Source organism: Hetaerina americana, unplaced genomic scaffold (genome assembly GCF_022747635.1).
Source record: "Hetaerina americana unplaced genomic scaffold, ioHetAmer1.1.p SCAF_3, whole genome shotgun sequence".
Lineage (NCBI taxonomy): Eukaryota > Metazoa > Arthropoda > Insecta > Odonata > Calopterygidae > Hetaerina > Hetaerina americana.
Window position 1 is genome coordinate 6,873,997 of NW_027286874.1, and position 22,357 is coordinate 6,896,353.

Consider the following 22,357-nt stretch of genomic DNA (forward strand, 5'->3'; position numbering starts at 1 on the left):
ATAGTATACCTTTGCTTCTGACCTCCGTGAGTACCTATTCAGGAATAATTCTCTCTATCTCTCTCACACAAGCAGAAACAATTGTCAGTGAATTGACACATTTTGAATACTCAGTATGTTTCCGATACTGGTTGTAATTAGGGAAGAGAGTGAAAAACTTCTCCAATGTGATTTGTCTTCTCCAGAACTAGGCACTATTTAAAAGAGGCATGGATGTAGTTCCTGCCATGATATAATACCTAGCCAAGGTATTAACATGTAACAGCAATAGGGGTCCATGAAATTCCACACATGTAAATCATGCTCAAGACACCTTAATTTGGCATATTTTTGCTGCGTATGCTGTATCATTGATCAGCATGCATGGAAGTGACACTAGAATAGGTCCCATGTAAAATATTCCTGATTTCACAATAATTGTGCTCCCCTAAAGATAAGAGTTATCCTTAGACCATAGCTTTCATACATCAGAATAATCTCAATAGGAAAGGGTGTCCAAGGACATATACTTCTAACACAGAACATGTCCTTTTGAAACTCTCTGAGAAATCTTTGTGCTATGCAGTATGCTTTATGCCCACAATTCATGCCATTGCAATGAAAAGGCAACTCTCTGACAAGTCCTCGAATGGAACACATTCTCATGAGAAAGCAATTTACGAGAACTTTTAACTCACAGAATAACTGGGAAACAGTCCGAGGATTGCTCTTGGTAAATAAATATAGCTCTGGAACTGGCATTCCCATTTCTCTCTTTCCATTCTTCTTCCATCCTCTCTCTGCACTCCCTGCCAATCATTTTAAATATATTCTCAGTCTGATATGAAATAGATTCTCCTTTCATGAAAGTTCTCTAGGTGCCACCTCACGCTCCACTGCTTCCCTTGGTGGCAGCACTTCCTTGACTGTGAGGATTCCTTGACATCTCCTCCTTTGGTGTGCCTCTTCCGTGGCCTATGGCATGCACTTTCGAACCCTGAGGGCACTTCCCGTTCATTCCTCCCCGTCGAACTTTCATGACTGAATGAGCCACGGCTATCCACTCATTTCTTGTTCCATCGAACCAAGTCAGTCCAAGTCCATAACGGCCATTGAGGTTGGCATGCTGACAGTGGGAGAACCACCAGCCACCCTCATAACTTGCGGCACAATCTGTGGAACTGGAGTCACGGTCTGAGTCCTTGGCACTGAATTGCATTCCATTCTGGTAATCCAGGGCATCGCCAGCATCACCATGGTATCCACTGGCAGAGAGCCTGTATCCGTCACTCTCATTTGATACCAGGAAGGTGGAGTACTCTGCATACCATGCTCGCCCATAGATATCAATCATGTCAACTCGAAGTGATGTGCAGTTGTCTCCATGAGTGATGCGGTGTAAGGCTTCATTTCCAATCCAAAACTCACCTAAGAAATGCAAGTGAAATCTAATTAATACCAGAATTTACATCAGGGCACACACCCATATGCATAGTATGCTGTTGCACAATTCTTTTTGCATGTTCTCTATAATTCATCTTATTCTTAAGTAGGCATTTAAATATTTATGTGTCTAATAATGTATAAATTATTTAACAATATTTAGATTCTTGAATTAATTGATAATTTTTACCAAAGTGAAAGAATTGTAACTAGCATTATTAAATTGAAGTGAAACATCCTCCATGAAATTTTGGTAGAAACAAGATATATCTTACTGGAGATGAAAGAGGAGAGATAGGTTTCAAGATAAGGTTTTGAGATATTTATGATTGGGTATCATTTCAGCTCAGGAAACTCATTCACATACACGTAAGATAAAAAGCCAGCATATAGATCCTGTACCATTAAGGCCTCAATTCAAATGTATCCACCTTTCTTCTTCCTTTGTAAGTAACTGTTGTGCAAGCATACCAGGAAGTGAAATGGTTCGCTCCTTACTATCTGGCTGAGCATAGGTTGAGGGTGTAGAATGCAAATATGCAAATAAACTTTCCTCAGATGTGAGAGGATGCCGATGCACTCTCAATGATATTTTTGTAAGCACATATCATGTTCATCATTAGCTTTATCAAATTAACTATGACTTTCCTATCTGTGTTGATATGAAAGCTATATTAGAAGAATAGTGTTTATTTATTGGATGTTTATTTGTCTGAAGAAAAAACTTCATAAATCAACTTGTTATACAAAAATCATTTCACCCCCGAGTTTCAAGTTACATGGAATAAGGGGCTATCAGGTTGCCATTCATTGCAAAGAATTTGGTGATTGCCACCGAATTCATTATGATTAACGATGCCATGCCCTGTTAATTAAGGAGGAACCTAATAATAGGATGAATGCTTGTAAATGTAATTACTGTATTGTGTAGTCAATATACTTGGTTATAAGCATAAAAACCAATGCAAACATACCAGCTGGAGATCCAAAGCCTTCTTGATATTCCTTCCAACTTCGATTAAAATCTCTGTGTCCATTAATCCTTCTCTGTATCACAGTCCAGCCTCCGCCATGGGTATCTTGGTCACAGTAGGCTAAGAGAGGTGAAGGGAGGACCTCCTTGGATGAAGACCCATCCTCTGGGGGTCCAGAATGGTCCTCCACATCAATGCTTGCCAGGGGATGGAGCAAGTAGAGCCCACTGGGGCCAGTCACTTGGGAGCACTCTGAAAGGGAATGATGCAACACATGAAATTCATACAATACTGATATCAACAGACTACTTGCTATTCTTTAGCCCAAAAAAATTAACTCAAGGATCACGCAACTGGATCCAGTGTATGGTTCCATACATGGTGTCAGTAGAATGTGGTGGCAAATATTTAAGAAGATTATGGTACTAAGTACCTCTATATGACAAGCCCCAAACTGCATTAGGAAAGGTAAACACTTACACACAAACCAATCTGATGGCATTAAAATGTGCAGGGGACTAGAGAAGAAGGAGTAAAGGGAAAATGGTTTGCTGGAGAGGGTGAAAATGGACCACCAAAAATAAAAACGAAATAAGGTTTTCCTCTCTTCCTGGGCCACAATGGACTTCTATTATTGTGGGTTCTTGTCCATACCAGAGACTAAGCAATACTTTCTTGTTGGTCATCCTGGGATCCATTTTTCAGGAGGCATCTGTGAATATCAACTACCTTTCCTTTGTCCATTTTATCGGCATGCGATATTCCTAGCAAAATAAGCCCACTATGTCGGGGCCATGAAATTTGAATTTGACTCTTTATATTTATGACATTTTTTTCTTTCCGAGTACCTGTAGGTTCTTTTTAGTTAGACAGTTTTAATTCAGATAATCATATGCATATCTGTGTTGGACAAAAGTGAGAATACAGATAAACCGCTTGTTCTGATAGGAAGTGGGAATTCAGCATCATTCAAAACTGTCCCACATTTCCAGGGATATGTGACACAGGAAATGCCTAATATTGAAAATACCAAAAAGTTAAATGAAAAACAATAGTTCTTTGGTATCTATTTTGAATTATAACATTCCCAAGGCTGTTAAAGTGCTCAAAAGACCCTCCCCAACATGTGACCATTATGGTTGGTATAGGTCATTTGAAGTTTTCCTGGGCAAATTTAATCAGAGAATATGTTTAATGAAAGTATAAATACTTCATAGGTAAGGCTGCATTTGCAGAAAACAGTAAGGTTTTGGAAGACACAAAAGGTCCAAAGATAATTTTGGATATGACTGGTCATATAGTAAGTGTGAAAATAAATTATAGTTTGGTCAACACTTAGGCAAAAACTTAGGGAAATGCAAAGTGAGAAGTTCATGAATCATGATGTTTCTGATGAGCCAGAGATCTCTGTGATCACTACTGCATTAACATTTACCTTTTGGAAGTTGTTCCACCACATGCAAGTAGTCCTTCTGTATGCTTGTGAGCCTCTGGAACAAGTCTGGTAGATCACTACTATTGAAAGGTGTAGCATTGTGATGATCTCCACGGTGGTGAGTGTCATCCACCTCACCATACTTCAACTATCAAGAAAAGATAAATGAATTATACTTCTGATAATTTAACAAAGTGAGTCCTAAATTTTCATTTGTGTAAGAATGAAAATTCAACCATGCTATCTTCCCTTTGTTTGATATGAAATGCAAGTGAAATGATGAGCATTGTATTCCAGAGACGGGTATTTAAAATCACCTAATTAGCATTGATTATAAATTACTGCTCACAGATCTTAAGGTTTACTATTATTGGCAGAGTTAATTTTTAGGGGTATTATGCTGGAATAGACTTTTAATGATAAGAGAATGAGTAATCATGAGGCTTGGGAGTATTAGGAACAAGGAGGAAGAACTGTATGGTTCACATTGAAATACAATCATTTCTGAAGTCAAGGAGTACATAAGTATCATACTTTTCAATAGCTGTCCAAAAATATACCCCTACACAGTAGACTATATCCTTGTTATAATAATAAGTATCGAAAAATTTTAAACCATCCAATTCTTTTGTTTGCATTGCCCATCATAAAACATCCCTAATTATCTTGTGACATCACCAAGAAGCCAACTCTCACATTACTCTCAGGGATCTCTCTTTACTTGAGGGCTGTTGGTCTACAAATATTAAATGTGTGCTACATGCATTCCATTACCTTATTGATTCTCTCAGGGAAATCATTAGCCAGGGAATCCTCCAGCAATCTGATCTGTGAAGCCAGTGCCTGTTCGCCAGCTTCCATGCGGCTGGTCATGTTCATCAGCTGGGCCTGAACCACACCCAGTGCACCCACTTCCCCCCTCTCCTTCTCTTGGAGTACCTCCAACGTCTCGCGCATGGCCTTAATGGCCTCCTGTCCCCCCTCCTGCTCCTCCTTGGCCGCCCGAGCGGATGCCAGCGCCTGCGCCATCCCAAACTCCAGCTTGGAGATTTCCCTCTGCAGCTCAGGCAAGCTTTGGTCCACCTTGTCCTCCACTGCCTGCACTGATTCCAGCAACTGCAATGTTGATAGGTGTAGCTTGTCCAGTGCTGCCGTCTGACGACTGCTGTTGAAGGCTATTGACTTCGCTGATACCCTTTGTACTTCCTCCATGCCGGCCACCTTGTCTTCAAGCTGCCGGATGAGTGACTGCAGGGCACATGTGCTAAGTGCAATTTCATGGTTTCCCTCTCTGCATAGGTGCTCAGAACTTTCCAGTTTCTTTATGGCACGGTTGGAGACAACTTTTGTCGCCTTCTCCAATTTTCTGACTCGTTTTTCAAGGTGAACTTGGGCAGTAAATATCTGCTTGTCTGTCTTTCGCAAATTATAAAGCTGCTTATTAATGTGTCCCAGGTGTCTCACTCTGTGGCCATCTGATCCTATTGAGGAGAGAAGTAGATTCGATTATGGCGTGATCCATTAAGAGCTCTTTATACTAGCAATGCAAAGTAGTATCCCTATATTTTGAGGAACATTTCTCAAACAATTTACTACTCTTTAGACCAGTGTCACATGACCAAAATGAGATTATAATTAACACAACGTATTATTTGAGAAGTTTTATGGGCCATAATGGGATCATTATTAGGACAATCGAAAAATTACCAAAGAAATGCTTTGGTCAAAATGAGAAGATGTTATTTAGAATAGGCTTTCAAGACTAAAGAAAGTGACACAAGGTAGCAATAATTTGGGTGCATGCAGATCATACAGATCTCTAAGATTTAAACTGAATCTTAACCGTTTTTCTTTTAAATACAAAACACATTCATTGCACAATGGAAGTTAAGGATTTTATGAATATTCTTTTACCTTGGACATCAGCTTTCTGATCATTCTCAGCATCCAAGACTTTCTCCATCTGAAATATGAAAAATAAGAAATGAGTCTAATTTAAGATCCATAGATCTAAGAAAAAAATCATAATTTCATTGGAAATATCTATCATTTTCAGTGACTTAAACTGATTTATACTTGAAGATGTAGCAGCTTAAGTACTTCATGGAACTAAATGCCAAACTCATCATTAGGAGGTAGGTACCTGCTAAGTCGAGTTATTTATTGCAATTGAGTAAATTTTCTTTACATTTCACTGGTACTTATTTTTTTTACACTAGTATGTATTGATTTCCTTTTAACCTATTTCCAGAGCTTTTTTCCAATTTATTAACTTAATGACTGTTATATACTGATGATGCTTACCATAAAGTTTTTCTCAGTTGCAGAAGACTGCATTGACTTTGAAAAATCAACCCACTCAGACTGCAAGGCCTTCATCTGGAAATATAAATGGGTAAGTCAGCATTACATTCCTTGTGAGAAGTTCTGTGTTAAAAACCATCAATGAACAAAGTTCATCATGTTGCTGAAATTGGATTGATTAATATGCATGGCATTAAGTTAGATTCACTGCAACTGATAGTAGTTCTGGTTTTAAGGTTGAAGCTAATCAAATATATTTGTCTGTGCTTGTTCTGTTAATATTGACTCATAATAACAGGGACTACTTGATATCCCATGTCTTCCAATGGCACATAAACATATCTAAATAAATGTTATTTTCTAGAGTATTTTTACTTTTTTTTTAGAGTAGTAGGAAATTTGTAAAAAATGAAAAAAGAATATTCTTTCTACGATATGAACATGATCCAAATCCATTACTCTTTGGGAACATTACAACTTCTAAATGTTCCATCCCTCATGATGAGTATCCTTATGGAATTTTTTAAACCGAAATCCATGTTTATTTATGGGATTTTTTCTTTTAATCCAGAGGTAAACGTTGGGAAAGTTTTCCATTCTAAAATAAGTACAGCACTTGTATCACCAAGCGTCCAAATGCGATATTTTGCCCAGTTCCTATCGTGAAATAAACGTAGGCTACACAGGCCACCTCGTTTGTTTTGAACTACCGGTCACCCTGTGAGAAATCACGCCCAAACTCTCTTTAGACTACTTGAGTCTCGAAATCTTAGCCGTGGCTTGGGAAGGAAGGAGGGCAGAAAGCGAAGTGAACCAATGGGTAGCAAGAAATACCCCCACGTCCGCCTAAGCCAGGCCACGGACGGCTGACAGGTTTAGAACATGCGCCCATGCCCCCACTCTTTTGTAGTCCGAAACGTCCGCCCGGGCAATAAGTACACCTTCGCCCGTCCCATCAAGAGGGGTTAGCCTATTGGGTGGGGGCGATGAAGGACTGGAGGAGGAGAATGGATAATGGAAATATGGGCCCGCTCCCATTGTTGCGTCACACTGCTTCTTTCGGCTCCCTTTCGACCCTTTATTTTGCCCTCCCCCCTTTCCGGGCTGCTGGCTCCTACACGCGCGGGTTCTTTGCTGGAAAAGGTTGGAATGTGGCCAACAATTGACTTGAGGAGCGGTTTCACCACAAGATGCCCTCGAGTTTCCGGAAATAATCCTCGTGAGCGCCGACTTAAACGTCGTCTGAATAATGCAATCAATGGACGTCGTCAGTAGGTTGAATCCCGAGTAGTTAGCTTGAAAAAGGCATAAATTCGGTGTTTTTCGTTCCATACGCTACGTAAGGTAAAACATACTTAATCAATACCAGATTTTAAAATTAAAACCGTCGTCAATATCCTGTCACCTGTGGTCCTTGGATTTGCTTCTAGGGAGGCATGGGTGGGAAACTTCTCCATCCAAAATATTCGGGTTCACTTTCAAACCTACGGCTGATGGTCAATAATTCTAATGCCCCATGTCTTCGAGTTTGCCAATTATTCTAGCATCTGCCCTCTGATTATGCACCATGGAAAATGATTTTAACTGTCCAGTTACTGGCTCTATTAAATCAATCAATTGGCATTAAAATGCTTTTTTCGACAAGCCTTTTTTATTTTATTCTAGCAATGGAATGATAATAATTTGAATTCGTCGTGTTTAGAAGATTGAACTAAGATTTGAATGGTCACATAGGTACTTGAATAATCCGAGATGCGTGCATGGGAACACGGCGAAAAAAATAGTAGCCCTTCAATTGATAGAACCAAAGTAGGAACCACTGGTCCCTCAATGTTCAGCCTTTTTTGTTTCATATTTTCCATAAACCAATGCATCCAAAATCTTCAACACTAAACACTGTTAGGTGCGGTAGTTAGGGTTGGTTGGTGAATTTATCTTACTCATTATATCTTATTAACTCAGATGACAAATGAAATTTAAACGGGTGGCTCGGGAGAGGGGGGCAGTTTATTTTTCTATGCCAATTACGGCTTCCCGCAGAGCTTATGCACCCAGAAAATTTCTCATCTTTGGGGTGGGTATGGGTGTTCGGAAGCATTACTCGCATTTGAACCAGGAACCGTTTATAGTCCGAATCCACTTGCAAAGCTACTAATGACTATCAATTAGTACGAGATTTATGTCCTCTTTACGTGTCGGTGTGTACAACTTGATGATAACCAGTTGAAATTTTGTATTTGCGGGAAATGAATTGTGACGAGCAGAGGGATGCATGGTCCCTGGTTAATTATCTTCTCATGACATGCAGGCCACTGCTCCGAGTTCTGCTACTCTTGGCATGCGACATAAACCTCCCGGTATTTTGATCCTCCTGAGTGCTTAGGTATGCTGGCTCCCTTGACAGGGGGGATCCCTGTCTTGTATCCCTCTATCCATTCATTCGATAGCCAGACCTTTTTTTTGCTCCTGAAACCCTCCGGCCTTCCACGTTGGGGGCGGCTCATTAACCCAAGGTTGCCAAGTTGAATGTTAACGAAAATTCATCAACCGGTTGTTATCCCCAAAACTGTACGAATCACTGGATGAAATCGCCTAGCGTATTTTAAAAGAGGAGGACGTTGTGATGCGGTCAATCCTCCTTCATAATCATCGACGGTCGAATCTATCAAATTTTATTCTGTAGTATCTGTTTTTTGTAAAGTTCCAGCGGCTAAGGTGTGGCCAGTTAAGAACTAGTGCCACTTTTCTTATTTTCATTCTGGCCACCTGATTCTGAAAACTTTTTAAAGCGGCTTGACACGCACACAAAAGATTCAAACATAACGATTTCCTAAACAGCATAATGAATGAGAAAATGCTATGAAATGCAAATATTTAATTATTTACAGAATAAAGTAAATGGAGAAATAGTTACCTATTACATTTTTGGGTATAGTGAGAATAGCCAACACAATAGCGTGCTGCCGCAAAAACTAAATAGAAGTCTAATTCCCGATTGTTGTTTGATTAAATACAATTAGGAGAGAACAACATTCCAACTGTATGCTTCGAATTTCCAATGACACAAGCGCTTAACATGAAATAGTTTGTAAAGCAGAGGAAAATATTTTAGACGATAAAAATTTATCTAAAAGATCGTAATTAGTGATTAATGCATACGGAAACAGAATATATATTAAAGCCCTTTTAGATAACCTCTCAATGATCTTATAATGGAGATAAGATACTATGATGTCCTATTAATATCTATGATATATGTATATAAAAAATATGGTCACGTTTAGGGCAGAGATAAGAATTTTCCCTTGAATTGTTAAGTGGATAAAGTTTCCTGATTCACCGAATCGTCTGCTAATGATATCTAGGCGTTTACATTAATTTTACGACCGTTATTGGAGATCATGGGGCGAGTAAGTGACTCCTCTGATTATTGCCTCCGGAGACACTTCATTCCAAATCCTCCCCTGTTTGTAGCAGGACATTTCATACGTACGTAGGCCCCTGAAGAAATGCGGTGGAGTAAATTCTTTGACATACTATACATAAACATACTTTTCGTGTTAAGGACACCGAACTCGGCAACATTGGACGGTAAATTTTTCGGTCGATGTAGAAGACGAGAGATGGTGGAAGGGGGCTATTGGCAGTCGAGGGGAGCGATGAGGAGGAGGAGAGTGAGGCGGCAGCTGCTATAGGGGGAGAGAATTGGGCATTCCAGGAAATCTGAACTGAAGGCGAGGGAGGTGGGATCCTTCAGGATGGTTTCGGGAGCGGCGAGAGGGGAGGGGATGGGGGAGAGCGGCCCTGAGGAGGTAGGGGGCTCGAAGGAGCAGATCCTACGAGGGGAGGAGAACAAGAGGGAAAGGGGCAGCGCCGATTTCCCCTTCGGGCGGCAGATGTCGCGCGTTCAAATCTCCAGAAAGGCTTCCCCTACTCCCGACAACAATGCGAGCGCTCCATCGCTGAGGGACGGGCGAACGGTGAATGGGCGAGCGACCGCAGATCCCTATTGTCCCCCTGTCCCTCTCGTCCGCTCCTCTCGGCACACCAGGAATTTCGCCCTGTACCCCCCCCCCCACACGCACACTCACGCGTGCATTGTCCTTCCCACCCCCCAAAGTCACCGCCCTCCGTGTCCCAGCACTCTCACGAAATACCGGCCAGGAATGCACATCCCCCCATCCAGTTTGCGCTGCAGGAATTTTTCTCAAAGGGACCTGTCGCATTCGGGGGCGGAAGGTATTGCGTGACCAAGACCACCAAAACGCCGCATTCTTATGCGGTAACGGCGAGGCTAAAACATTTTAAAAGAGTGTCGGCGCGGCACCCCGTTGCCGCCGCGAGGGACCGTGAGAAAAGGACCCCCGGATCTCCCTGGCGTCCCGCTCCATTCAAACCGGCCGAGGGAGTGAATAACTGTCGTCCTGCAACGGAAGACCGCGTAGGCTATGGCCTTATCGCGCAAGACGAAGGAGGGGATAGTATTTCAAGTCAAGATCTTCCTGGACGAATGGTTATTACTTGCTCCCTGTTAAAGGCGAAAGTCTGCAATAATCGAATTCAGTTTGTTTTTTTCAATGTCGTCAATTGTAAAAAGTAGCTGCTCGAGGTAATTGCTGTTTCTATTAAAATTCCTTCGTAGGTACATTTGCATTAGACAATCTCATGAGATAAATATGTGTCGTCCTCTTTAGCATAGATAAAACAACATAAATACAGTAATCAACCCGAAGGTCGGTTAGGTAGGTGATGGTAGAGTTCAACCAGTACTAAGCCCGACAGGGTGTGAAATTCACACATCAGGGTAGGGGGGCCAGTTCCTTTCCCTGTGCCGGTTATGGTTTCCCAGGAAGATCTGGTACCCGAAAAATCACATAGCTTGGGTGGAGCTGCAGGTGCCCAGAGACTTGCCCAGGAATTGAACCCGGGATCCTCCGTCGGTAGTCCAACGATCTACCCCCTGGACTACCGCGACCCACTTAGCATAGGAATCTTCCAAAATTTTATATTTATGAGGAAATTAAAATGTCACCAGCCACTTTTCGGTTCAGGTTAAAGTTTTCCCTTGTGATGCACTTTGTATTGGATATTGATTAGCATAAATCACCCCGTATTTCTACGTATATTAATACAAGGGTAAATACAATCGCTTTCGATGCGCGTAGAGCTCTTGATCAGTGGGAAAGAGGTTCATGGGCTCTGTTCATGATGCACACTGACCTTCTCCACCTGCTGATTAGTGTCCCAAAGTACCTAATTAATTATTATCTAATTGATGCAGTTGCCTGATTGTGCGATCGAACGAGGTATTCGAAGAAGGGGATAGTATTTCTTGAGAATTTCCTACAGGTGAATCAATGGCTCACCGACGGAGAGGCTTTCGGCCGGCTTGCGGGATCTTTGGCGCGACGCGGATTTCGGATAACCTGGGTAAACTCAATCGGGATTGGAATGTTTATCGATTTATCTTCGCGAGTCCAGGTTCTCAGGGTGGAAGAGGTCTCCTCTTATGCCGCGCTTACACCTCCTGGATAGCGACGGTGGCAAGGACTCCGACCCCTTTCCAGGTGCACCTGTATGTGCCTGTTTGCGGGGACTCCACCAATTGAAGGAGCTCATAAAAGAGGAGAGCCTTGCATTCACCGATATTGCGTCAACCGGTTCCCGAGGGACTACCCCCTCCCCCTTTCACACGAACTCGAACCTTCCACGCATTATTTCCCTCCGTTTATTCTCGGCCCTCGATAATCGTCCTTCCTTTACTCTCTCCCGTTGCTGAAGACTCCTTTTTCATTAAAGTCTACATCCGCTTTAAGTTTCGAATTGAAAAAGAGATACTTCCAAATTTTTCATACTCGAATAATACAAATACTTCCGATCAGAATTTTAATTTTTCAGACGTAATCAACGTTGGCTTTACTCCTTCGGGATGCGTTTAGCAGTAGCCCGTTTCTAGTAGTAGTCTCCAGATCGTCAACTAGGCGACTTTTGGCTTGTTGTCAGGTTTTTTTTCCGAAAGCTTAAGCAGCTAGAGGTTACAAAACGTCGAAGCCGGAGATGGGATTCCAGCCCACGACCTTGGGATTATCAGATTGGGGGTTACCTCTTTGGTGAACCGATGGAGAATTGTGTCCGGATTCAGTCTCGCCGTTAAAAAAGTTGCATCATAATTAGCATGCTCGCTATCTTTAGATCGTAAATTATTTTATTTCTCAACCTGGACAGCAACGATTAGTGAGCCGGTGATAGGGTAATTTATCTTAAGAAGGTCTGATATTGGGCACGTTTTCATCACGGGAACTAGGTATTCATTCCACTAACGCCCAGTTAGCTAATCCGCATTCCTTGAGAAATTCTGTTGATATCCCTTCTTTCAAGGCCCCGAAATGATGCAGTTTCTGCGATTATAAGCGCATCTGCACTCCTTATTACCCGATTGGAGGCCAATGGTATCCCGAAGGAATGATTATGGATAAGTTGGAACTAACTTTCCTTCGCTCCTAAATTTGGATCGCTCTGAAAGGGCGCAATGCAACAGATGGGAGTTCAAAGGATATTATCCGTAGGCAACTGCATCCTCCTTAATCTCACGCCCCCCTTCTCCTGACCCCCACTTATTCTAGCCGAGGTACACCCAAGGGGGAAACCCCAGAAGGAGGAAGCAGTCGTTTATGGCATATCTGTCTCACCTCCAACTTGTATAGACCCTCCTTACAGATTAGCCCAATTACTTCTGCACCCACCCCGCCCTTGCGGATTCAAATAATCCTCTATGGACACTTTCCGCCTCTTGTATTTTCCATCATTCATACCTATATTCACCCAAATGACTCTTAATTTCTCCCAATTACCCTGAAAGGCGATTACTGAAAGATAATCATTATAAAGTTCTTCATGGGGTTGTACCCTGAGCAGAGCATGACTTTGATGCACAAGAGTTGTAGTGATTTCCAATACTTCTAGGTGATTTGAGGTGAATGATAAGGAGTGGGAAAGCTTAGGATCCTCGCATTTTTTTCCAATGAAATCTCATGCCAATGCTCGGAAAGCCCAGTCGGTGGTCACGAAGAAGGTCTTAAGTGACTGATTGGGTGGCCTAAACGTCTTCACTCGTCATAATGGACCAATGAATAAGGATTAGTTGAGATATTTAAAAGCTATATATTGGACGAAGTATTTAAAAACCAAAACAATGAACCCGGAGGTCGGTTTGTGCTCCAGTGTTCTAACAATTGTATTTCTGTCGAACGCCTATACGGATTATTCCCACATTTCTGGGTATGTGATGTTCTGGGAGGACCCTGACCCATTGAAGGCAGCGCAGTTCACTCACCTCAGCCTCCGTCTGCGCGCAGACGGCCGACGCCGCGCGGCGCTCCTCCCGTGCCTCTACCAGCTCCGTCTTGAGCTGCGACACCGTGGCCGACAGCCGCTGCGACTCTGCCCTCGACTCCTCCAGGTCGCGGCGTAGGCTGGCCGCGTCGGAGCGCAGTAGCGAGAGCGCTGACGACATCTCGGCGTGCTGCAGCCGGGCCTCCGCAGCCGTGCGGCGCTGCGAGGCCGCCGACTCCTCCGCCTCAGCCCTCAGCTCCCGCACCGCGGCCCGCATCCACTGCGCCGTCAGTCGGTCGTTCCGCGCCCGGTTGCCGCCGCCGCCCTCGGAGGTCGCGGGGCGGGCAGTGGGAGGGGCCGTCGCCGACACCTGCTGCCGCTCCTCCCGCTGGAGGTTCCTCAGAGTTTCCACCTGCCTCCTGTTTCGGGGCGGGGGAGAAGAACAGAAGAGAGGTGGGGGTTTTAAGAGCTGTTCGGCTTAGAGCGGGAAGGCGAGGGGGCCGTCTGGGGGATGTTGAGTGTCATGGGGAGGGGAGGGGGGAGCTGTGAGGGTAGGGGTGGCGGCAGCGGCCGGGTGAGACGGCAGAGAGAGGAGGCAGCTGCACGCCACGCCCGGACGCAAACAAACTCTCTTCCCCCCCTCCTCCTCCTTCACCAGAGATCTCTCTCTCCCCTCCCGCGCGCCGTCCAGGGAGGGGGGTCCGCCGGTAGGAATTCGGGACCGCGGCGCCTTCAAGGGAGGAGTCGTCGACCGCTCTCTCGGATCGAGTAATTTGCCAGGAACCGGCCCGGGGAAAATATGGCGCCCCGGGCTTGCGGGGGCTAAAGTTTATATATATATAAAAAAAGGAGTTCGTCCCGTCGTGTGATTAGAACATCCGAAATTATCGGCGTTTATCCGTGATTGCTCCTTGCTCGCTCCAAATCAGACGCACACACACGGAGGATTCCGCCGCATGGTGGGGGAGGGAGGAGAACAGAAAGAAGGTGCAACAGGAAACAATGGTCTCCCTCCATGTCGGTAGGCTGACAAAAGAAAGACGTCCCCTACCGTGTCCGTTTTTCAGTCCGGTCCTCATTCAGCGGCTAATGATTGAAACGAGTGTACAAACAATTTCAATATGCGATAGCATTTATAAGGGGCAGACGGAAATAGTTTCGGAGGTCTGTCAAATTTTATTTGAACCCTCACACCCTCTTTATTAATTCGCATTTGATTTCTGCTGGTGATTTCGTAAACAGCGCACGCAATTCATTTACAAGTCGGAAACCCTCATGTCGAGAAAAAAAGCAAAGCAATGTAACCATCAATTTGTGACCGAGTAATTAATAGGAAGTTCTCATAAATCGACAGATTTTCGTTGATGAAAGTAATGATATATGTCCGATGAATAGATCGAAAATTTCTTTGGGGGCATCGACTTGGACTAGAGTGCCCCTCGACCATTTGAAATTCGCGTATCGATTCGGCGATTATTGATCACTGCCCGAAATAAACTATTGTACTCCTTCCGAGAATGCGCGAGGACTTAAAATAAAACAATTGAAATGGTGAAAAAATAACTGAATGAGAAAACGTGAGGATCAGAGCCATGAAATAAAAGAAACAATAGCAACAAGATTCTTAAAAAAAGTAAATAACAAAAAAAATTAATGCTTAACGGATGGAACTATTACTTTTTAAAATTGAGTTATTTTCATATGAGAAAGATTATGCCGCATGAAAGCATACGAATACTCAAATTATCATAAGCCATATTTCAATAAATCCTTCCCCATCCACTTAACCTTATTTTCGACCCTGCTCTTGGTAGCATATTTAGAAATCGACAAGATTCGGTGTATTTTGAATGTATTTTTTAATACTGTTAATGAAGTAAATTTGAATAAAAACAATGCGATAACCTAGGGTAAAATAGCGTTGTTTAATATATTAAAGTTTGTGATTTCGCCGCGCGGTAGCCCCCACAACTCCTACTGGGAACACCGTTTAATATTTGTTAGTTTACATTCGAAAATTAAAATGATTTGAAAATAAAAATAAATTTACAAACGAAAGCGAACTTCATGTTGGTTCGAAGATATAAAAGAGTAGTCGCAGCGGTACTGCTTCAATCATATCCCTGTCGATTAGTCTTGGAGACAGTCGTCACAGCCATTAGGCCGTCCAGCAGTGTATGAAAATCGAGGGATTCTGCCTTCGCGGTTCACCTGCTACTCCTACTTCAAGGACATCTAATATAAAATCCTAAGCGGAGCATGACTTTTCATGGATCATCGAACTCCCATCACTTTCCAGGTCGGTATTCCAGTGCCAGTGACTACGCTGCATTAAAAAAACGAATTATTCACCTAAGCATTTCCATCAAGTCGAACTAAATGTTGATCCTTGTTATATCACATTTCTGAATAATGTGAAGAAAAATTTGGAAATATTATCAAATACACGATGAGTTTCCTCAAACAGTGCATGCGAAATCATCGCTACTAACAAACGATCCTCGTTGTTAAACAAAAGGTGGTGCAATATTGTCATACAAAAATTTATAAAAAAATCGCAAATAACTATTCAGGTGTGCATCTTAAGTCAAAATACCCTTTTGACATGCTCATATTTTTTTTACATGACAAAATCTTGGTGTCCTCTTGAAAAAACGCTTGGTGTCTTCGAAATTGATATCCCCACCAGAATTTTTCACATGGGCTATTAATTAGTCGACAAAGCTGCAAAGAACCGACAATAAGAGAGTAACAATATTGCCAGGTGGAAATGTGACACGACATGAAGCAATGGTTATAACTAGGTACTCTTACTGAATATAATATTGTGACAACCGTGAATGTTCATTACGTAAAAATGAGCGAGGACCCTACAAGCTAAACTGATTTTAAGTTATGTATTTTAATTTCTCAATGGGAGGTCTGCTCTGTCAGAGACAATCTTATATTTCAGGAAAATTATGCGACCGACCACCCAGAGCCAGACGATGAACTTTTAAGAAATACAGGCACTGACCGAAGGTATCGCCCTATTAAGGTTTCCTCCTCCGGGACTCCACTTTCCGAGACAGGTGTCTCAAATTTAACGCTCTTCCGAAACGACATCCGAAGAATAGGTGGCGCGGTGTACTGTTAGCCCCCGCACGCAGGTAGTAGGTGCACACACGGTCGTGCCAAAAACAGATCCGAGACACCCAGGAGGCGTGAGTGCATCGAGCGTATGAAGGAACTTGGTGTAACAATCACGTGGTACCTTCAGCCACCGTGGGTGTGTGGGAGGGCAACCTCTTCAACAACAAAAAACTGCTTACGATATCATGCTACTAGATAGCTATGAATTTACAGGGAAGCCATACAATAACATGCATTTTTGTACTATGGTAAACTTTTAATATATTTTATATTAGGTTTGCCCTTTAATATCTAACATCGAGCAAAATTATTTACAAATAATTAATAACAAAAAATATTCAAAACAAAAAGATTTACATGCACTGAAACATAAAGATTTAGCGTATATAACATTAGGCTTAGTGATTCCTACCTCAGTGTCCCCGCACTACTATGTTTATCATCATGTCCTTTTTTTCGTAACTTTAGTTTCTCTTCGTTGTATTACCGCTAATTGTAAAATCAAATCTATGTGGCATCCTACGTATTAGCAGTTAATTCTAGCGAAGTCTAGAATATAAATCTCTATTTTATCTTCTCGCGTAATTTTCCGTTTTTTGTGTTTTGTTTTTTCCGTTTTCCGTTTTATGGAAGGGAGTTTACCTTCACATAAGTTCCCACGTAATGTGTTAACATGTATTGATTGAGAAGATATATCATCGAGCCGACTTAAAAAAATGTATGTATGTGAAATATATATATATATATATATATATATATATATATATATATATATATATATATATATATATATATATATATATATATATATATATACATGTGTGTGTGTGTGCATGTCTTCAAATTTAACTTTAACCGCCCAGTGACCTGCCTTGAACTAGGGTCTTTGCCCAAGTGAAGGTTATCTTCAACTGAAGAATCAACCGTTGGCCAAAGCCATTTGAGTTTCGTGATCTTCTTTGAATAACCGGCGATTTACAGATACATGTTTACTTCACTTAAGAAAAATTTAACGCCATCACAAAATACTGAAAATATCGGTCGTCATTTATATAGCAGTTAATAATTTAATTCGATAATCTGAAAAGGCCGTAAACTTTCTCTCGCGTTTCCAAGGGTGTGAAGATTATAAAGACAATTTCGCCGACTCTCGTGAATCTTTCCACTTTATTAATTGTTCCATAAAACTCCGCGATATTAAAGACTGTTCTTGTCAATTCAACTCAACAACGGGACCTTTACGCAAAGAAGTCGGCGTGACGAAAATATGCAAATTTTGTTGTTGGAACGAAATGTGATAGTAAAAAAATTTAAAATGTACAAAATCAGGTCAGACACCGTATTATTCTTCCATTCCCATTAAATAATGAAGGTGATGAAAGCGAAAGAAGTAACCGAAGAATTCAAGTGGTATGGAAGAGAATATGGAAACGAAACTGAAATGTCTTAAAATGAGTTTCTTTTGTTCTCCTAATCCAATCTTAGTGAGCACAAATTGGAACGTTGCGCTATTTGAAATGGTAGGGAAGTCCAGGAGAGGAAGCAATTGAAAGGGTGCTTTTTAGGAGCCACGAAGACAGGCAGCTAGAAGTCACGAAGAATCTATGGTAATAATAGAATGGAAAACAATGGAAAGTTCACGTGTCAAGCAATACGCTATAGTTGTCGGGGAGAGTCCACCAAGTCCAGTCTTTTTATGTGGATAACCAATTTCGACCCCCCCCCCCTCAAAAATAACCGGCACCAAGGGTACCCATGCATGATTACCATTGGAATCCCCGAACCGAACCGACTAACGCGGTGGTATGATTCCACAGACAGGGAGAGAGATTGGGGAATCGGCACAATTATTAAGAAGTCTATTTGCTGCTCTCACCTGAGTTCATCCAGTTCGGTCCTCACGGAGTGCCCGAGGTCCTCGCCCTGGGGGGACGGGGTCCGGCCCGCCTCTCCGCCGGCACAGAAACACGCCACCGAGCAGCACAGCACCAGCAAGAGCGGGTGCACGTTGCGGGGGAGACTGCGACGGAGGGGTCCCGCCATGGCCACAGGGACAGCCGGAGGAACACCCTCGAGGGAAATGGGAGACCCCACAGAACACACACGGAATACACACGGCACACTAGCACACACGGAGGCGAGGGGAGACTGTGCTCGTGGAGTCGACCGCGTCGGGCGAATTTAATTCTCTCTCTCTCGCTTGATCACCGTATCTCAGGACAGGGACCACCTTCTTCCACCAAGTGCGATCGCCGAATGGATGTGGGAGCGCGCGCGGGCCCTGCTTAGTAGGATCTCAACGTCGTACCCCTTAACCACCTCACCCCCATCCTGGCACCCTACATCCCACCCCTCGAGGCGAGGCACGCGTCCCCGCCTGCGCCCAAAAATCCTACCATCCCTTCCTCTCCCCCCGCCAAATCTACCTCCCAGGGGACACCCCCCCCCCCTCCTTCTCCCACCCCTCCATCCCCCTTCACTTGGCACGTCGCATGCGCTGTGGTGTGGGGGGCAGGTGGCGACCGCGTGCGCCCTCCAGGAGTGCCGGGCGGCTTGTGTGAGTGGAAGGGGCCCTTGAGGAGGGGGTGGGGGGCGACGAGGGGAGCGATATAACCAACCGCCCATTCGAACTGGCGCTCCGGGAGGGGGTGGGTGGGTGGTAGGTTGGATGGATGGATGAAAGCGTGGCTTCGTAGCCTCTTCCTAGCCCCACGCGCCCGCACAAACACAGGCGTGCGCGCTCTGGTTGTCGTCGTCATTTCTCCATAACAAGAGAGGAGAAGACACCGCAAGTGTGGCCCTCCCCCGTAGCCGGAGATTGCCACAGAGGGTCCGGGAGGAAAGGCCGGAGAGCAGGGGCACATCCGGGGGAGCGGGGCGATCTCATCTCACCCTCCTACTCTTATTTTCAGGTCAAGGAATACATGAACCGCATGCCCCTATCCCTATCGAGATATCAAGTGAGATTGAAAACAGCTAAGGAATGACAATCACTATGGTTACGATGATCATTGTAGAGACGTTTGGTCCCCAAGCATGCGAATTGAGTCCGATCGTCCGCCCCGCAATACTGGGGAGTTCAACTTACGCCACCGTCGGAGCAATGTGACGCGCAATTGCGAGCTCATCTCTGGCGCCTGGAATCGGAAGTTTCCTTTCCAACGTACGGTAGATCATCTGGGATAAGCTGCCAGAGAGCGGTCTTAGCATCTCTACTTACTTTTGAGGAAGCTGGGTGGCTAAGAGGTTAAACATTAAAACAGGATGGAATAAAAAAACAATTGGAGGAGCAGTTCACGTATTTGGACAGTATGGAAAATGGACGTAATACTAGAATGGATGTCAGGGTTGTAATTGCTTTGTCAAAAGAAGTATTTGTCGGAAGGAGTGAACTGATGTCAGATACGCTTAGTAATTGAAAGAAAAGATTAGTAAAGACTTAAAAATGGAGTAGCGTGGACACGGAACCGAAACCCGATCTTGGTGGCAGGAGGATTTGTATTTGGGAGGGCGAGAGGTGGACAGGATTAGAGTAGAAGTTGGAAAGAGAGAGAAAGGCAAACGTCAAAGTTTTAAATATGGTAAGAGATAAGAGATGGTTGCTGGGCGCAATTCTAAAACAATAAGGAGGAGGCGGAGCTGCTTAACAGATAGTGGGATGCTGACGAGCCGTGATGGAAGGGAGAACGAAGCGGGTTGGAGGAAGAAAAAGAATAGAAGTACGGCATGAAGAAAGGCAGAAAGCATGAAGAAATGATGAAGGAAGGCAAAACTAGAGGAAAGTAATCCCAATCTTAATACTTGCAATGGGTCGTCCAAAACATATATTTGATATTTAGATTAGATTATAGAAAGAGCAGTGGAAATGCTTTCTTAGTGCCGCGCTGTTGCAGCCCACCCACTTGAGGTCGCCGTCATGCAATTCGACCTCAGTGCTCGCTTCATTGCTCGCCAGAAATATAGTACGTCTAAGTCTTGGGACTCATGTTGAAAGATCGTTTTCATACCAGAAGGAACGCATCATCGTTGAATAATCGTAGACAAATTTCACCGTAGAAGAAACATTTCATTCATATTAATACATAGGACCCTGCTAGCCACCGCTATGGTGTGTAGCAAGGGGTGATTATACACAAGACTAATTTTGACCCGAATATGTTCTCCCCCTAGCGCAGTCGGGCAACGTTATTCTGATCCCTTATCGTTCGTGGGAACAATCACATCTTAAATCTATCTGCTCTACACTTAATCTCTCCCTACTTTTATACCCATGATCTCTCCTTCCGCTAATAATATATTTTTAACACAATCACTAAAGAGACCCTTCGAATTTATGCAAGATATTTAATCTGTAATTTAACCTTTGCTCCTTGAATGACTCCCAACCTAGCTCCGCTAATAATTTTGATACGCTACTCAGTTTGTCATGGCAACGTTTTACAAATCTAACTCCTCTACTCTGCACGCGATCTTAATCAATTCCAACTTCATGAGGATCCCATGTACGTGCTAGCAGCATTCTAAACGAAGCCTAACCTGCGAAAGATAACATTTCTCTTTAACCTTTTCATCACACTTCCCTAACACTATTTTAATAAATCCTAAATTTTTTGTTCAGGGCGTCGGAGCGAGATTGAAACATGGGTACGTTTTCAAATGATGGAGTATTTTACTGGAACGAACCATCCGCGTATTCACACCTTCCGTGCGCACACCCTTTGCTCACTCGAGACATCTACCGGGAAAAGGAACGCTGAAGTAGTATCACATCACCGTTTGCAATCGGCGATTCATGTACACCGCCGAGGGATGATTTTCGGGGAGGAAATTTCTCGTTGGGCTTTAGGGAGTAATTCTTAATGGCTTGACGAACGGGGAGTCGCGCTTGACTCAATATTAATAACGACAGCAGGTGAAAGTTCGATCGCCTTTTCGTCAGCACTTGCCAAACGATATCGTTTTCGTTCTTACCAGCGTAACCTAAAACCAACATCATGTAAACTCGAAACATTTTATCTGAGAAAAAAGAGCGCAGTTATGCTTTTTTGGGAAAATTAATCTGTTTACCGTAGCGCCTATAGAATTGAAGGGGTAAGCATAAAGCTATCGGACCAAGTATTAAACTACTTAGGAGTGACACTAACGTCAGACCCAGCATGTGGGAGACACGTTGGGGACATCGGCGGAGCTGGATTTAGGAAGCTTGACTTAATCACACGTATAATTGGGAAATGCTTGATTGAAAAAAATAACGAGATGAGTCACTTATGGTTGGCTGCACCTAGCCCGGGGTCCTCGTCGATCATTCGGGGTCCTGCACAGATGGACCTAATGTCGGAAATACGCAGAATATGGAGAAAAACCGCCCCTTTCGTGACGAACTGACGGAGAAACGTCACACCGTTACTGGAAATACTAGATTTGAGACCAGTGGAATCACAACGATTGCATGTAAGCCTTAAATCACTCCATTTAATTCAAATCCGATGTGAGTTTAACGCTGATATTAAAGGAATAATTATTTATAGCTCCCCAATTCACATCGGTGGGCGAGACTGAGATGATAAGTGATAGGGGGAATCGACCTGCCGAAGATAGCGATACATGAGGAATGATAATCATATTTCACTCGCGCACGATTCGTGACCACAACAGTAGGATACATCACGTGCGAAACGACCCGAAAATACATCATGCCCCATGCTAATACTCTCCGATTTACCTATGGCCGGTGAACTCATACCCATCTAAATCTAAA

General features: G+C 43.3%; 1 protein-coding gene across 1 annotated transcript; it reads right to left on the bottom strand.

The window, feature by feature from the left end:
* Positions 1-865: 865 nt before the first annotated feature.
* sca (scabrous) lies at positions 866-21,757 on the bottom strand. Its single transcript, XM_071588798.1, has 9 exons — positions 21,667-21,757; positions 19,820-19,838; positions 13,469-13,886; positions 6,136-6,210; positions 5,746-5,794; positions 4,606-5,312; positions 3,832-3,979; positions 2,397-2,648; positions 866-1,407 (listed from the first exon to the last, which is right to left on the bottom strand). Exons 1-9 carry the CDS (start codon positions 21,755-21,757, stop codon positions 866-868), a joined length of 2,301 nt encoding a protein of 766 aa, XP_071444899.1.
* Between the last annotated feature and the right edge of the window lie 600 nt (positions 21,758-22,357).

Bases quoted from the DNA above. Each gene is read 5' to 3' on its own strand.
- sca (XM_071588798.1), bottom strand. From the start codon at position 21,757: ATGCTGGGTCTGACGTTAGTGTCACTCCTAAGTAGTTTAATACTTGGT. The intron at 5,795-6,135 runs GTAAGCATCATC...TTCATATTTCAG, and splicing joins CAACTGAGAAAAACTTTATG to ATGGAGAAAGTCTTGGATGC. The intron at 3,980-4,605 runs GTAATGGAATGC...TTTTCTTGATAG, and splicing joins TCCCTGAGAGAATCAATAAG to TTGAAGTATGGTGAGGTGGA.